The 18798-nt window shown below is 38.1% G+C and overlaps 1 protein-coding gene across 1 annotated transcript in view; it reads left to right on the top strand.

The window, feature by feature from the left end:
* Positions 1-18798, top strand: part of GPR158 (G protein-coupled receptor 158) — a 425355-nt gene that overhangs the window by 172271 nt on the left and 234286 nt on the right. Inside the window, exon 3 of the mRNA XM_020978227.2 lies at positions 11510-11612. Coding sequence (XP_020833886.1) covers positions 11510-11612 — 103 coding nt within the window. The remainder of the gene's footprint in view (positions 1-11509; positions 11613-18798) is intronic.

Raw genomic sequence — 18798 nt, forward strand, 5'->3', positions numbered from 1 at the left:
CTAACAGTGTGAGTTAGCCAAGACAGTTGAAGAATCAAGATTCCCAAGAAATATATTTTTACTGTATAATTCTAAGGTTTTAAGGATCCCTTCAGAAGTTATTTAGAAAGATGGGAGGAAAAAACAAGAAAGCTACAGTTTTCAGTAGCTTCAGGTCCTTGGAGTTGTATCCATTGTTTCTCACTCTTTCTGATGTCAACACTTCATCTTTCTTCATGACTCTGGGGTCAAAGGGCTCTCTGCCCTTTGAATGTGTGAATAAGGTTCAGCAAATTCAATACAACAGGAATATCTTTCTGGAATCAGATAAACCTCTCGTCAGAGTTAAAAAGAGCCCTGGCTCAGACTTGAGCCACCACTAAACAAGATCCAAAGTGCTGAGTTGGACTGATGTCAGAACCCCCTGAATTTGTTGGGACTGTGACCTTGAGGACTAGGGCTTTTATACTTTCTTTAAAATCTGGGTGTGTTCCTATCTAATATGGGAAAAGGGCTACCACATTTGAATGACTGATAACAATGTTTTCTAATATTTGGGGACAGAAGTGCTGCATAGAGATGGTAGAAAGTAATTATTAGTGTAAGCTTGATGCATGGCATGCCAATCCATGTTGGAGCACCTTACTCCTCTCACATGGGGTGTGTGGACACCTATTCACTCTCTGGTTTAGTGTGCTCACTCTTAGCTTTCATTCCATTGGCAGATATAGGTTCCCAGAGAAGGAATACTGCCATTCAAACTCTATTATAGCTGAATGAATTGCCCCTATTCAGAGCTTTTGCTCTTTAGCCTCCACTAGTGCACTTCCATTGAAACAACCATACATAGTGACACTTTTAAATCTTAGATATGACCATTTACTTTGAAATAAGGCAAAAGAAATAAGAACATCACGTATACCCATATATTAATGCAAATGTAGATAATAAAATACATCATAATCTGCACATAAAACTGGGTCATACAGTTACACCAGCCACTCAATATCTGTTTCAAAAGTGGGTACACACTTTCAGAAGCCTGCTAGGGAATCACAAGAGGAAGAAAAATTCGTGTACTTAGGGAAACTCACAACTCTGGAATGTAGTCATGGATGTCATTGATATATTTAGGGGCACCTGTACCACATGAAGCTGCTCTTTTGCTAATTGCTCATCTGTTGGTTCTCACTACTCCTTATCTGGGGCAAATCCTTTTCTCCTTCATTCTTGAGCTGATGAAGCATTTGCAGGCTCTCTTACCTTTTAATTACTGTTAAAAAGATGTTGGGAAAGTTTTACGTTCTTAATTTATCCATCAATTCCCTTTAAGCCTGAGAAGCTCATGAGGCTGGTTTCCTCTGGGCAATACAAGCTCAGCTGTCTCTTTGCTCACCATAACACTGCATCATACAAACAGACTGCAGCAAATAGAATTTACAGCATAAAAATGTACACCAAATCTCTAAACAAGCCAAGCCATCTAGCCAGCTCTTCCCCAAATAGATCTCAGTATCTCTTCCTACACAGCAAAGTAGCAGCAAAACCTTTCTTCCCCTTTTCTGCTCTTCTGTCTGCAACTAGAGAGGTCACAAAAAAGTGACCGATATTTCACCCCTCAAACTTAAAATGGAAATGAAGGCCAATAGCTAGAACTGAAGTGCTCCACCAATGAGTTCTAGTCTTTATTCAATGAACCAGGAATTAGAAAACACAATTTTCTCATAAGCATTCTCCTCCTGAAGCTCTCTCCAGTCAACTCTGAAAGAAATGTTTTTCAAACCCTTGTTGAGTTTTTATTCTCCTCTCAAGTTCTTCAGCCTTTTCTCCACATATATAGTTTTAGTAGCTGAAATCAGAATTTTCTTGTACTCAGTGACTCACTTTTCACTTAGAATTTTAAAAAATCTATTGTATTTTTCCTACAATTAGTCACAAAAGATGTATTATTTTATATTTTAAATTGTAACCTCTTGTCTTAAAACAGTTATATGTGCTAAAAAGCACAATGGCCTGCAATTTCAGGCATTAATCCATTCTCAAAATGGCTCTTTATTTAGTCTGAGTCCTTGAAGACTGTTTTTCCAAACACATATTTTATCACTTTTTTGGGGTAAAAAAAAGCTTTTTCTTTATCCCCTTCACTCATCAAACTTTTCATATACAGATGAAGCATCACCCTATATCCTTTGCAAGGCGATTCAAGCTTTATTATTTACACTACAATTCATTTTCTCTCCCAAACTGTTTAAATCCCATCTCACAACTGTATTTATTTACACATATTATTTCCATCCTTCACAATTTTACTTTAAGCCAAAGTTCTTTTCCCACTCCTTTCCAGGCATCAAACTGTTCTCATTTGAAAGATGCAAAACTTTACAACCTCCTTTGTTACTTTATTTGTTGTTGTTCCATCATTTTCAGTCATGTCCAACTGTTCATGACCCCATTTGGGGTTTTAATGGCAAAGATATTAGAGTGGTTTGTTATTTCCTGTGCGGTTCATTTACAGATGAGGAAACTGAGGCCAACAGGGTTAAAAGTGAGTTGCCCAGGGTCACACAGCTAGTAAGTGTCTGAGGCTGGATTTGAACTCAGGAAGATGAGTCTTCCTGACTCTAGGCCTAGCACTCTGTGCACTATGGTGCCACATAGCTGGTCTTACTACTTGATTTACTTGCTTTTATTTAGTCAGAAGTACTTTTTCTGCCCTTTTCAGCACTAATGTGAATCGTATAAAGAGGTATTACCTTAAAGGAATAGTACCTTACCTCAAATCTATACGATGTTGGTGGAGTAAATTCTCTTAATCTTTTCTGGTTGGAACTTAGTGACAGGACAGCTCCACCTCTCTGGAACTCAGTTGAGAAAGAGAAGATTAAGTCCAAACTACAGAATCCTGGAGGAGGAAGATAACTTCAGAGGCAATCTAGTGCAAACTCTATCTGATTGAGAATTCCCTCTGAAGCAGCTCAAATAATTGGTCATTCAGTTTCCCTTGAAAATCGCCAGTGAGGAGGAACTCACTGTGTCTTGAAATAGTCCATTCCATTTTTGAAAGCTCTAATTGTAAAGGAAGTTTATCTTTACATGTGAAATCACTCAGCCAATGAATAAGTACATATTAGGAGCTTGCTATGTGTCAGGCACTATGCTAGGTACTAGAGAAATCTGCCTCTGCAACTTTTGCCAGTCGTTCCTTGTTTTTCCCTCTGAAGCCAACTGGACCAAGCCTTATGAGAGCTCCCATGTCTCCTGTAAATGTCTCAGCACTCACAGTCCTTTCGCTCAGTTCCCATGTGGCATGATTTCAAGGTCCTCCATCATTCTGCTTATCGTCTTCTGGACGCTCTTCACCTTGTCAATGTCATTCCTATAATGCAGTGCCTAGAACTGATCACAGTTGAACATTTCTTAGTCTAGCTCTTAATACTTCAGTTAGAGTGTCTAACACTTTGTTCCATTGATGCTATTCTAGAAATTGCATATCCCAGCTTCACTTCAACATTCCATCTGCATGCCTACTGAATGCAGAGAAGAAATAAGAATTCAAAAACCATGGCAGTCTTGAGCCATTTAGTGTGGGGCAAACAGCCCTAGATCATTCAGAAAGATCTTTACAGTAATCACGTTCATAAGATCCTGAAACACCAAGAAAATATTAAATTTTGTTTAATACGCTCTGTTTAAGAATGCAGGGATTTTCACGGTACATCTAAAGATGATTTTCATTTAAAATAGTTTAAAAATATGCTGCTTAGAGAAATGAATTCTCTGCTGTCCAGAAAATCCAGCAATCCTGAATGACTAATTTCCCTGAGGACTCTGGAAAAAAAAAAAAGGAAAAAGTAATTTTTTTTCCTTCTAAATCTATTTTTTTTCTAGTGGAGATGAATCTTGTGATTGGTCATATTATTTGTCTATGTTGTTTTCATTTAATTTTGGAATTATTTTAATGTGCTTAAAAATATATATTGTTGTTTGCCAACAAAACATCTTCTATCCAGGTGTGCAATAGATTTGTAGCAGAGAATAACATTATAATTATTAGCTCCAATTTAAAGAGCTTTAAAATTATTGAATGCATATGCATATTCACATACATACATAAACATACACACATCTATCTATCTATCTATCTATCTATCTATCTATCTATCTATCTATCTATCTATCTATCTGTGATCCCCTCCCTTTCACAAATTCATAACTTAAGATAACCCTAAAACTAGTGATGGATTTCTAAACTTATTTGGTTTTGATTATATAAGTTAGGGAAACTCTAAGATTTTTGTCTCTCTTTGATATTTTTTTATTATCAGTGTTACTTATATTGGACAGAAGCTTACTCAAAATGGGCAGGCTTGATGCTTTAGCGACCGAAATGGCCAGTCTCAGTAGCAGCCTGTATTGTGAGGGGATAGCTTGGGTGATAAGGAAGTCTTACTCATCATTTAATTTACCTTTTGATGTGTAAACCTAGCATGTGTGTTCTGCAGGACTTGAGCCTAGATGTTGTTGACGTTGATGCTGGCTCTCTGTCTTTTATTCCATGCTACTACTTTTAGTGAAGATAATACTACTAATCAACACTTTGTTTAATGAGCTTAAGGTGTTGTGAGCTTAACACATAGAAGTAGTAGTAAGTTACATATATCATACTCCTGCCCCAAAGGATTTATCGGTTGGAACTACAATCTCAGTGGTATACTTTTAACTTGGCATTTCACTGAAATTTAGAGGTTAATACTATTATTTAAAGCAGCGTGATATTCCCCCATCAATATGACTCATCACTGTAACCATGACTCAGATAGGAAGCTTAAATGTTTAGAATCACAGAAAGAGCTAGGAAATTAGAAATCAAGATCTTATTCTGTTATGGAGTTAACTCTCACCTTGAAGGGGAAAATAAGAGTACCTGATATTAGTCAGGCATAGTCAGGTTAATAATATTTCTCTGAAACTTAAAGTAATCTGGGATTTTTCAAGCAATGCCCTTCATTTCCTTCATTGAAATCCTACTTTGTACGATTCTGAACAAGTGACAAACTCAATCAATCTCATTTTCCTCATCTATGAAATGAGAATAATATTAGCACCTACCTCACAAGGTGATTATGAGAATCAAACAAGATAATATAGGTAAGGCTCTTTGAAAACGTTCAAGCACTACGTTGATGTTGGGAGGAGTATAGTAGTTATTCCTGCTATACTCCTCCTCCTCCTCCTCCTCCTCATCTTCCTCCTCCTTCTTATTCTACTACCACTCTAGATCTTCATTTGGCAAAGAGACAGCTCTGGTCTTTCCAAGGTATGTCAATGAAGCACAAATTGTGGCAGATCCTACCAAGCCAGAAAGACTAAAAGTATGGCCTAGCAAAAGACTAAAAGTCATCTGAAAACTAGCCCTCATGTATACATTCCAGAGACTCATCACCAAAAAGTTGGCTAACAGATGATGAATTCATTTTGCCTCATAAAACTTATTAAAACTGTCTATTAAGGTATAAATAGGCAGCTAATTGATGCAGTGGATAGAGTGCTAGGCCTAGAGTCAGGAAGACTACTCTTGATGAGTTCAAATCTGGCCTCAGACACTTGCTAGCTGTGTGACCGTGGGCAAGTCACTTTGACCCTGTTGACCTCAGTTTCCTCATCTGTAAAATGAGCTAGAAAAGGAAATGGCAAACCACTCCAGTATCTCTGCCATGAAAACCCCAAATGGGGTCATGAATAGTCAGATATGACTGAAACAACCAAATAAACAAGGCATAAAAGAGTATGTTGGAAGGAGAATCTATTTCCTTTTTGTTCTCTCTTTCCACCTGAATTTGACTCATTTCATGACCAGGAAGGAAGGAGACAAGAACTTAGTAAGCACCTACTATGTGTCAGGCACTGTACTAAGCAGTTTAGAATTATCTCATTGGATCCTCCCAACAACCCTAGGAGATAGGTGCTATTATTACCCCCATTTTATAGTTGAGGAAACTGAGGCAGAGGTTAAGTGAATTGCCCAGTGTCACACAGCTAATAAGTGTCTGAGGCCAGATTTTAACTCAAGTCTTCTGAACTCCAGGCCCAGTGCTCTATCCTATGGGCCATGGCTATTCAATACATAGCTATGTCCAGGAACCTAGGGTTTGGGAGAACCATCTCCCAGAACACCCTGACTATGCCTCTTCAGCTTGGGTTGGCTTGACCAATCGGGTAAGCTCCTAAGATATACCTTTGATCAAGGGTTGCTGGGCTTCTCATCTTAAAGCTTCCAGAAATGCATGATAACCTCACTGAGAGTAATCCAGATGAATGAGAATCATTGCTGCCACTTTTTCTGTGAGCAAAAGACAGCAGAATTCTCCTTTTAGTCATAAAATATGTTGTAGGCATATTCACTCTCTGAATGAATCAATCAAAACCTAATTCACCTTGGAAAAGGTACTCATGAATTGTCTAGATTTAAATTCTGGACCCTCAAGCAAAACTTTTCCCCAAGAGTTTTCTGTCCCTCTCCATCACTGCACCCATGCGTCTGGGTCTTTAGATTAGTGGCTCATCTCTTTTTGGCTTTATAAATGTGTCCTTTTGGTCAGAAGGGGAACTTAAGAAGATATTACATAAACTGGATATACAGTTTTGTTCCGATTAGAACTTTTGCTTGATTTTGGAAACTATGGTATTTATTCTCTAGAATGGCTTGAAACAGATTCAAAAATAGTCCCTTGATAAATCTTCCTAGAGGAACTAGCCTATATCAAGTGCCATCTTATCAATTGTCTATCACGTCTCTAGTCTCTGAAATGGGGAGGGGCTGATATAGCCTTTTGTTCATCTTATAGAGAGACCTAGTGAGTTGTGTGGGAAATGATGGAAAGAGCCCAGATAGCCTTGGATTTCAAGTCAGGAGATGTGGAATTGAGTCCTGCTCCTCCTTCTTACTTGCTAGGTGATTTTAAGTGAGTCACTTAACTTCTCTGGGACTCTTGTCCTTGTCTGTGAAAAGTGGATGGTACCTGCCTTGCCTCCCTTACAGGGTTGTTGTGAGGCTCATATGAATAATGTATGTTATCTGCATTATAAACTATAAAATGCTACATAAATGTGAGCTGTCACATTCCTCCATTTCAGTTCTTTGTCTTTATGTCCAAAGCCCAGGGCTACTTTGCCAGGGAGACAGACTATTAATCAGAGGTTGTAAGAACATAGAGTATGGAATCCTGAAGCCTTCTCCAAAGGTTATATGCTAAAGTAACTAAGGACTTCTACCTGGACCCTCACTGAGGTATGTTGGGCCATCTCCAGTCATCCTGACTAATATCTGTCCACTGGACCCAGATGGCTCTGGAGGAAAAAGTGAGGCTGGTGACTTTACACAGCCCTCCCTCACTTAAATCCAATTCACTTGCAAGTCATGTCATCATTTCTCTGATGTCATGATCCTCTTCGAGATTAAAGGACAAACCACAACCACAACCACACATTGAGGTGTGGTAGGTGGTGAAGTAGATAGAATTCTATGGACCCAGGAAGACCTCAGTTCAAATCTTACTATCTATATGACCTTGGGCAAGTCACTTAACTTTGTCTGCCCCAGTTTTCTCAACTGTATAATGGGGATAATAATAGCAGCTACTTCCCAGGGTTGATGAAGAATCAAATGTGCTAATATTTGTGGTACCTGGCACATAGTACGTGCTTTATAAATCCCTCCTTTTCTTCCTTCTTCCTTCCTTCCTTCTTTTCTTCTTTCCTTCTCTACCCAAGTCCATGTTTTATTTCTCAACCACGTTTCTTTCTCTGACAGCTCAAAATCCACATGGACTTGTATTACATCCAAAAGATCAACACCAAAAGTGGAAACATCTAGAACTTCCCAATATCTGCAAGTCTACCTATTCCTTCTTCTCCTTGAACTTTAACTTCAGTTGCCTGGCTTCTACTACTGTGCTAATAATGACCCAGCTGTTCACAACTTGTAGTTTTCATGACATATCTCTATATTATTGCTCTCCTTATGCAAAAGCATCAAGGCATAGTTAATTAGCCTAGTGCAGCAGCACAGACCATGGCTCATTCCAATATAGTATGGCTTTGAGGATGGTTATTTGTCCCTCTGCTTATCATTGGAGTCCATTTATTTGGGAGTAGTAGAAATGAGTTGGAGTTCACTGATAGCCAAATATTGATTACTTAAAAAGCATGGAGGAACAGGTAGATTTTTACTGGGAAGTTCTAGATATTTTTATTTTGCCAGATTACTCAATTTGTAGAGAATCCAGACTTTACTTTTTCCTCTCCTAGCAACATCTCCCTCCTAGTCATTTTGTTGTTCATTAGCATCTCCACATGAATCTGGCTGATTGATAGTTCTTAGACTATGCTGTTGTATATTATGTATGCCAGGGGTTAGCAACCTATGGCACAGGAAATGAAATTGAGTGGCCCGGATAGTCATTATATAGAGACATTTAAACAACAACAGCACAATTAAAATTTGAAAATCTCTAGAACAAGGGCTGATATCTCACTCTAATGTGTACTGCTTAGACCACATTTAGATTATTCAATTTTCTTAGATTAGCAATATTTTAAGAAGGATATTAACCTCGTGTGGTCACTGGGGCTAGGGGTGTGGTTGAGTGGGGAGCATAGATTGACCATGTTGTTATAACACTCTTTGTTCATTTTTATTCTTACACATTGTAGATACGAATTGATTAGGTCTTTGATATATCAGGATCTAGTTGTGGTACGTTCAGTTCTTTGAAGCTTGCCATTTCTGCTACTAGCTCATTACAGATGTGATTTTCCATTTCATTATAGTATTTAGAGCTGAAAAGAATTTTTCAGACTAGGAAACTGAGAGGTGCCATAATTTACCCTAGGATTACAGAGTAGCAGGTCCAGGTCTTCTCTTTCTAAAGCCAATATTCTTTTCAGAACACTAGCTTTCTCAAGTTTTGTAAGCAATGAATTCTCTCTTTCCTGAAGGATTTATGTCTTAATGTGGATCACTTATGCTTGGGTGGTACAGCTATTCTTTTTGCTTTTGTGTACTAATTAAGACTGCTTCCCTAACAAGAATTCTATGAGGAAGGCATTTTGTAAACCTCAAAGCTATCATTAGGTTCTTAGCACCTTTTATTTGTTGATTTTCTTATTCTCTTTTTTATAACCTCAGCCATGGAATCTTAGGGTCTTAGATGTAGAGCTATAAAGTAACTCATAGGTAAAACTAGTACAACACCCTTATCTTACAAATGAGGAAACTGAGGCCAAGAGGAATAAAAGGACTTGCCCAAGATCACATAACTAAAGACAGGGTTCAAACCGATGTCCTCTGAATCCAAATCCATTGCTCTTTCCCTGTGCCATGGTGCCTCTCAATTTGTAGTCCCTTCAGTTTGGATTGGTTATATCAAAGGAGGGCAGCAAGACAACAGGGAAACAGATATTTGCTAAATACTCACTGTGTTCTAGACGGTATATTAAGCACTGAGGATAAACATAGAAGCAAAAAGAGATACAGTTCTTGCTCTCAGGGAGCTTATATTCTAAGGGGAAAGGGAGACAATACACAAAACAAGAATTAAAAAGTCAGATTAGGTGGAGGAAGATACCTGTGCAGGGACATGGTACTGAAGTTTGGAAAGTCAGAAGCGGAGCTCAGAGGGCAAATGGGAGTTGGCTGTTCTAGACCCCTCCCTAAAATGGAAGCTCAGGAATACCTCACCAATAGTGGGAGACTGGTATGGCAGAGAGATGTTCCAGGGTGAGATGGCCACAGGTGATGCTATAACTTTGATTTCTTAATCCTTATCATGTAATCAACTGACTAGCTATGGCTTTGCCTGCCTCTACACAAATAATTCTTAGAAATAAACAAACAAATAAGTAGTATTAACTTCAAGAATCTGCCTTCACTCCATATGAAGGGTAATGCATACTTTTGCCTGTTGGTCCACCTCCCACTTTTTCTGATGGACTGGATTCCCAGAGAGCAGTTTGACTACTTTTCCCCTTAGAATTCTATCATTGGATAACTCTGAGGAACCTGGATTTCTAATCACCCATGAGCCCCCATCCAATGCACTTTTCCCAATATGATTAACCAGTTGATATCAATTAGCTTTTACGAAAGCATATTTACTAAGGAGGTATGACAAGGACAGAAGTAAAAAATATATTTCTCAAACCAAGTACATACTCTTCCCTATTCACAATTTGATTCTTGAGAATGATGGGCTCATACTTAAAGGCCAAATGTAGTCAGAGACATCTGGGAAGAACTTGTGGTACCAAGGAGTTGCTAACAAATCCTGTTCCTAGGAATCCTTTTTTTCTCCTCTTTTTTCTCCCACCAAGTGTACTTCTAGTACAGTTTCAACAGTCAATTTACAAGTTGTTCCCTTGCTTGGCTGGTCTAGCTTTATATTTTATTTTATTATTAATTCATGGAATAAAACAAGCATATTAATTTATGAAATAAAACAACCATAGCATAGTATAGTAAAAAAAATATGACTGCACATGAAACTGCAAATCTACTATGCACAACTTGCTATTCCTTTCAAATATGCAACAAAATTATCATATAAATTTCCCTTTTTTCTCCCCTTCTGCCCTAGACATGGCTACCATTAAACACAAACAGGCACACACAGACATATGTGTATGTACATATCTATATATCTATATCTATATATATATATATATGTATATATATATATATATAAAATTATTCTATGCATACTTCTATTTTTCAGTTCTTTCTCTGGATGCAGATAGTATCTTTTCTTCTTATGTCTTTTATAGTTAATTTGGGCGTTTATAATAGACAAAATAACTCATTTGCTTGGAGTTGTTCTTAAAACAATAAGGATGCCTGTCAACTGGGGAATGGCTGAACAAGTGGTGACATATGATTGTGATGGAATGTTACTGTGCTGGTCCACCTTTTTACAGTACATAGTATCTCAATTAACTGGCTAATCCACTGTTGAGCTGGATCAAGGTGGTCATTTCTTAAGGTAGCCTCCTTAAAGGACTTAGCTCTTGCTACAGCTCTAGTGATGTCTGCTACTAACAAAGGTTGTTTAGGGGACCACTAATGCCTCTTCTAACCTTTTAAAACTAACAAGTTTGTAACCTACTTCATGCTGCTTCTGGATATAAATAGAAACAGAGGTGCCATGCACTTAGGGACATGCAGTAGCTAGGTGGGAGAGAGGAAAACTCTCTTGATTACAGAAGGAATTGGTGAAATCTCAAACTAAGAAAGAAGTCATTTCCTCATGTCAACTGCACGAAAGCAAAATTTCCAGAATGGAAATAATACAGTGGTTCCAGGTAAAGATCATTGGAAAAATGTAAAACAAAGTCAAATAAGAAATAAAATAATAAATAAATTCTCCATCTTCCAAAAATTCTGCATTGTTTATGTTTGCTGGAGTAGAAATAGATGTATTCTTATGCCATAAAAACACTATGATCATCTGCATTGCTTTCTTTCTCTTTCCCACAGTGCATACCAATTAAAGGCCTTGGATTTGTGCTCGGAGCCTATAAGTGCAATTGCAAAGCAGGATTCTATCATCCCCGTGTCTTTTCAGTGAACAGCTTTCAGAGTAAGTGCCTTTTACTTGTGTATATTTTTTTTAAAAAAAGGAAAACATTAATAATTCAATCCTCCTTTTATCCTTGTCAGGGTTATATAGTAAATTCCCAGTGGCCTGCAACTCTGGAATTATATAATCACTTAAGGAGTTTTAGCTTGGGGTTTGTCATCCAGGAGACTCTTGAGAACTCAATAAAACATACCTACTTTAAGCATATTTGATTTATAAATAAATTAAAATGATATGAAAAGAAACCTAGCTTCCTTAGGAAGAAAAAACATTTGGACATCATTTAATCGGGGTTGGGGGGGAGGGAGGAAGGATTGTGGAGGGGAAACAGAGGGAGATTTTGCTACAAAAAATTAACATAAAATTTAGTTTGCTATTTTTACTAGCGTAAATTGAGTCCTTTACTTTCTGCTTGCTTGTGTTTAAAACCTTTTTGTCTATTTAAAATATAGTAGAAGTAGGAAAGGCTTCATGTATCTTTTTTACAGAGTTCCAAATGGAGATTAATAGAGAGTAACCACTGAGTAGACATTTGGCACCATCAAAAAATGGATAACATGACCCAAGGCACCTTGGAAATTAGTGTAGGTTGGAAACCTGAGGCCTTAATTTATAAAAACCCATGGAGAGAAAGGGGGAGAAAGAAATTTGTCCAGATTTAGGACTGGGTCTGCCTCTGTCTTACTGCTAAAATACTCTCTGCTTTGAGTCAAGGAAAAAATGGAATTTTTGATTGTCACGACCACATTGCTTACTAATTTGAGTTTTTTTAATCATCTCTAAGAAGATCCTAACACTTCACTGTTATAATTTAAATCTTAAATTTTCATGGTAATTTAAGAAATTCACAACATTACTTTACCTGTATATTCATTTATTTATTTTATATTTATATCTCATTAAATTTGCTTAATGATACTGCAACAGGAAGAGTATATAGAGTTCCTACATATTTGCAATATGGTGGAGGCTCAATGTGGTCTATGGTGTTATGGTCATTCTGCATATCCAGGAATACTCTCTTTCTTGGTCCCTCAGCTGCTAGTGCTTTGATCTTAAATTCTGAGGTGAGGCAATTCATCAGAAGAGTGGAGTATTCTGGGGAAGAAGGTGCCACTGCCACTGTGTTTAGAAGTCACAAGGGAAACCTCCAAAGATTCAGCAGCATGGCCCTTCTAACCTAGGAAAGGTAGTGGGCCAAACCAGGACTGAGGAATTTGATTTTAAGGTGATTTAGAAAGCTGAATAGCCTGAAATCAGATTGTTTTCTGGTATACTTAATTCTAATTAGCTTACCTTGCCATATTATTTCTGAATTATTATATTCACTTTTATCAATAAACCCTGGAAAAGCTACTCTCCTTCTTTATAGGCTGGAGTGTGTCACAGATAGATGTACAAAGGGAAAAAAGGGAGTAGATGTTAGATTGCTTGTCACTGTTTAGAGATGTGTATTGTCATTTGTTCTCAAAGAGGACATCAGGAAGATAATGAAATGACTTGCAATTGAATTGGATGTGAGGGAGGGAGGGCTGTGCAAAGCCATCAGTCTCACTTTCCCCTCCAGAGCCATCTGGGTCCACTGGCCAGATATGACCATTTCCATGGAGAGTAAGAAAGTTATGGCAACAATACATGTTTGTTACACTGAATTTTGAGAAGATGCAAGGGTAATTGGGGCAACAAGGTGGTGCAGTTAAAGAGTGTCAGGCCTGGTGTCAGGAAGACCTGAGTTCAAATCTGTTGGAAAGTTAGAAGTAACAAGATTTCACAACTTATTGCATCTGTGGGGTGAGTGAGACGGATGAGTCTGGGATGATATTGAGATTCTGACCTTGGGCGACTAGAAGAATCTCAACATTAATAGGGAAGAAGTGTAGGTTTGGGAGAAAAGATAATGAGCATCATCTTGGACGTGACGCACTTGAGAACTCTTCACAGCTTGGCCCCTTTCTACCTTTCTAGTTTCTTATAGCCGACTTCTTGCTGTTCCTCACACAACACTGCACCTCCAGACTCCTTGCCTTTGTATTGGTTGTCCCATGTGCCTGGAATGTTCTCCCTCCTCACTTCTACTTCCTTGATTTCCTGGCCTCTTTCAAGACTCAGTTCAAATCCCATCCTCTACCTGAGGATGTTTTTATTTCCCTGGTTCCCTGCCCCCACTGTATCCCTCTGAGAGTTAATGTAATCTTCTCCTCATCCATGTTCCTAGAACCCCTGAAATCTTTTCATAGATTCTTAAGGGTCTGTGGACCTCAGGCTAAGAGTCCTTTATTTGGTCTAGAGGTTGGGTCTCCCCAATCCTGTCTTTTGGAACATCTAGGATGAATTCTTTTATCTAATTATTCTCTCTCTCTCTCTCTCTCTCTCTCTCTCTCTCTCTCTCTCTCTCTCTCTCTCTCTCCCTCCCTCCCTCCTTCTCTCCCTCCTCCCTCCCTCCCCCCTCTTATATTTATTCAAAACCTCCTCTAACTCTACACAGCTATGTGCCTGTGGAGTCATTATGTCACTTGGTCTAATTCAATGTTTTCCCCCAACCCCCAATGTGGCAGGGATTCAGTGATCCTAATGCATTTTCCTCAGAAATTCATGAAAGACATTTATATATGTTCAAAGGCCTACTTCACCTTGGGGAGCATCATTGATCTCAACAACTTTTAAAATACTTAAGAACTTGCAATTATATTTGAGCGCATTTTAACTTTGTTCCTTGGATTTGAGGCATCCAACCACAAGTCAATCAGTGGCACTTATTAAATATCTACTGTGTTCCAGGCATTACTGGTAGGCATCTTTAATAAGAAAGAATAGTTCCCTATTCAAGTCCCATCTCAGTACTCTGCCCGTTTTGGAAAGAGGGAAAGGGAAGAGAGGTGACAGAAGAGGACAGAGAGGAAAGGGAAAAGGGGAGAGTGGGGAGAGAGAGAGAGAGAGAGAGAGAGAGAGAGAGAGAGAGAGAGAGAGAGAGAGAGAGAGAGAGAGAGAGAGAGAGAGAGGAGAGAGAGAGAGAGAGAGAGAGAGAGAGAGAGAGAGAGAGAGAGAGAGAGATGGAGAGAGAGAGATATTTCAACACCATTAGAATTAACTGCTTGTGTTTTAATCACTAATCCTTATTTAATGTGCAGAGATCTATTTTCTTCCTTTTTTTCTGGCTGAGTAGGACTTATTGTAGGTATATTACAAGAATACTTAACCTGAGGTCCATGAATTCATTTTATGAAATGATAACTATAACCCAGGAACTCTATGAACACAATTACAAACACTTTTCACATAAATAAAGTCAGATCTAAATAATTGGAAAAACATCAGTTGCTCATGGGTAGGCCGAGCTAATATAATAAAAATGACAGTTCTACCTAAGCTAATTTGCTTATTCAGTGCCATACCAATCAAACTACCAAAAAATCATTTTATACAGTGAGAAAAAATGAAAACAAGATTCATTTGGAAGAACAAAGGGTCGAGAATATCAAGGGAACTAATGAAAGGAAATGCAGGGGAAGGTGGTCTAGCAATTCCAGATCTTAAATTGTATTATAAAGCAGCAATCATCAAAACTACTTGGTACTGGCTAAGAAATAGAGTGGTGGATCAGTGGAATAGGTTAAATATGCAAGACACAGGAGTCAATGACTATAGTTATCTATTATTTGATAAACCCAAAGACCCCAGCTTCTGGGACAAGAACCCACTCTTTGAAAAAAAACTACTGAGAAAACTGGAGCAGAGTATGGCAGAAACTAGGTATAGACCAAAATCTCACACCACATATCAAAATAAAGTCAAAATGGGTTCATGATTTAGATATAAAAATTGATACTATGAGCAAACTGGGAGAGCAAGGAATAGTTTACCTATCAGATCGATGGAGAACAGAAGAATTCATGACCGAACAAGAGATAGACAACATTACAAAAAGCAAAATGGATAATTTTGATTACATTCAATTGAAAAGTTTTTGCACAAACAAAGCCAATGCAACTAAGATTAGAAGAAAGATAGAAAATTAGGAAAGAATTTTTACAGGTCATCTCTCTGATAAGGGCCTCATTTCTAAAATATATAGAGAATTAAGACAAATTTATAGGAACACAAGCCATTCCCTAATTGATAAATGGTCAAAGTGTATGAACAGATAGTTCTCAGATGAAGAAATTAGAGCCATCTATAGTCAATATGAAAAAATCCACTAAATCACTATTTATTAGAGAAGTGCAAATCAAAACAACTCTGAGGTACCATATCACACCTATCAGATTGGCCAATATGACAAAACAGGAAAATGATAAATGTTGGAGAAGATGTGGGAAAATTGGAACACTAATGCATTGTTGGTGAATTTGTGAAATGATTCAACCATTTTGGAGAACAATTTAGAACTATGCCCAAAGGGCTATAAAAATGTGCATACCCTTTGACCCAGCAATAGTGCTTCTAGGGCTATGATCTCCCACAGAGATCATACAAATGGGAAAAGGACCCACATGTACAAAAAAATTCATGGCAGCTCTTTTTGTGGTGGCAAAGAATTGGAAATTGAGAGGATGTCCATCAATTGGGGAATGGCTGAGCAAATTGTGGTATATGAATGTAATGGAATACTATTGTGCTATAAGAAATGATGAACAGGCTGACTTCAGAAAAACCTGAAAAGACTTGTATGGTCTGATGCTGAGTGAAATGAACAGAACCACAGCCACATTGTGTGATGACTAATATTGATAAACTTAACCCTTCCCAGCAATGCAAGGATCTAAGACATCTCCAGAGGCCTCATGATGGAAAATGCTATCCACATCCAAAGAAAGAACTATGGAAGTTGAATTGCTATTTTTTTCTCTTCTGTTGAGTTTTGTTTCCTCTTTCTGATGGTTCCTCCTATTGGTTTTAATTTTTACTTACAACACCCACTAATGTGAAAATATGTTTAATAGGAATGTAAATGTATAGCCTATATCAGATTGTACACTGACTTGGGGAGGGTGGTGGGGAGGAAAGGGGAGAAAAATTTTAAACTCAAAAGCATATGGAATTGATTATTGATAAATTAAAATAAATTAATTAAATTTTTAAAAAAATGATAACCACATCTCAGTATAAATGGTTTACCTTGTCATCCTATCCATTCTACTTTATGTATTTAAAACAACAAAAATGGGAGCAGCTAGGTTTCACAGTGGATAGAGCACCAGCCCTGGAGTCAGGAGGACCTGAGTTTAAAACTGTCCTCAGACACATGATCCTCGCTAGTTGCAAGTCTCTTAACCCCAATTGCCTCACCAAAACAAACAAACAAACAAACAAAAAACACCAGCACCAGCACCAGCACCACCACCACAATAACAACCCATTCTTCTGAGAAGGGCTCCATAGGCTTCACCAGTTGGCCAAAGAACTCTGTGAAACAAAGAAGGTTCAGAACCTCATGCCTAAAGTATATGAGAAAAGTCTACTTCCCTAGACTTGAGTAAGTCCCCATTCCATCAGGGTCACAGACCAGGAAGAATAGAAGCAGCGTGATAAAGTTGGCCTAATATTGGACTGGAAGCCGAGAATTCTGATTCTAGCACTGAAGAGCACTGTTTTGATCACTAGCCATTAACACCTCAATTTTGGTTAATTTTTCAGATTAGTTAGCAGTCACCTGGCAGAGCCAGGGACAGAAATACAGAGGAGATATACTTTAAAGGAAAAAAGCTTTGCAGAGGCATAAAAATAACAATAACTGACATATATAGAGCAGAATGTGACAGAATGCTGGACTTGGAGTCAGGGAGACCTGAGTTCAAGTCTTGACTCAGCTATTTATTAGATGTGTGACCTCAGACAAATCACTTCACCTATAGGCCTCAGTTTCCTCATCTGTAAAATGAGGGGCTGGACTGGGTAAGCTCTAAGGTACTTTGCAGCTTTGAATCTCTGATTCTATGAAATCATTTGATTTTCACAGCAATCCAGTGAGTTATCACAGGTATTATTATTCCCATTTTAAAGATAAGGAGTCTGAGGTTAAATGACTTGTCCAGGATCACAAAACTAGTAAATGTCTGAATAGGATTTTAATCTAGGTCTTTCTGACTCCAAACCTACTGCAGTCCCTTTCCTCATGGAGTCCTTCAGCATCCAGAGAGATAACAGGAAGGCACTATTGTGTTTGGCATGAGGTATAAAAAGAAAGGAAGAAAGTCATAGAAGAAGGAACATAAGGAAAAATAATAGTAGCACTTGTATAGCTCTTTGAGCTTTGCAAAGTGTTTTTTTTTTTTTACAAATATTATCTCATTTTATCCTCACAACACCTCTGGTAGGTAGGTAGGTAGGTACTATTATTGTCCCCATTTTATAGATGACAAAACTGAAGCTGAAGGCAAGGATTACACAGCTTTCCAGAATCTAAGGCTGGAAAGAGAAACCTGATCTATTTTGTTGTTTTGCGTAGAACCAGCCCTGTGCTTAACCTTTCTGTGTCCTAGTAAAAGACGATTAGACATGGCCTAAATTCCCTAGGTGAGTGAGGAATATTACTCTAATGAGCTGTGCAGAAATTTCGAAGCTGAGTGACTTAAAACCTTTATTCAATTCTAGGCCTGCTGTGATCCAAAGGTTTTGAGTAAACTGCTACAGATCTGTTCAAATGACCCGTTAAAACACCGTACTGGCAGCTTAGGGGCCTTGCTTCTGGCGGCTCTCCTGAATTTGTGGGTCATTGTGAAGCTAATGGCATTTGACATGTGCAGAGCATCAGAGCATCAGGATTCCAGAATGACAAAGGACTGATATGCAGCTGTCTTCTCCGATTGAGACTGTGAACTCCCAGGTTAATGAGGGACTGCCTTTTCACAATCCTCCCTTATTCATGTGTCCCCATCCATCTCAGGATAAATTCAGTTTTCAATGACAAGGTCCTCATTTTTCTATGGGAAATACTGCAATTCAGATTTATTTGCTTTTTAGCTTGGCTCAGACCGGTGTTTATTGCAAGGTAGTCTATGTCTTACAAACACACGTGGCTTGCAAGCAATGAATACATACAAATAGCTGCCCCTGTCTTAACAAACTGGTGCTGGAGACCCAGTTGTCATAGGAATAGGAGCTATTGGGGAAGAATTTGGAACTTTTTAGAGCAGAGATTTTTTTTAAATTAAATTAAATTTATTTTTTGGTTATATTTTAAGTTTTG

The sequence above is a fragment of the Phascolarctos cinereus genome, unplaced genomic scaffold, assembly GCF_003287225.1.
Source record: "Phascolarctos cinereus isolate Bilbo 61053 unplaced genomic scaffold, phaCin_HiC Scaffold_1;HRSCAF=81, whole genome shotgun sequence".
Classification (NCBI taxonomy): Eukaryota; Metazoa; Chordata; class Mammalia; order Diprotodontia; family Phascolarctidae; genus Phascolarctos; species Phascolarctos cinereus.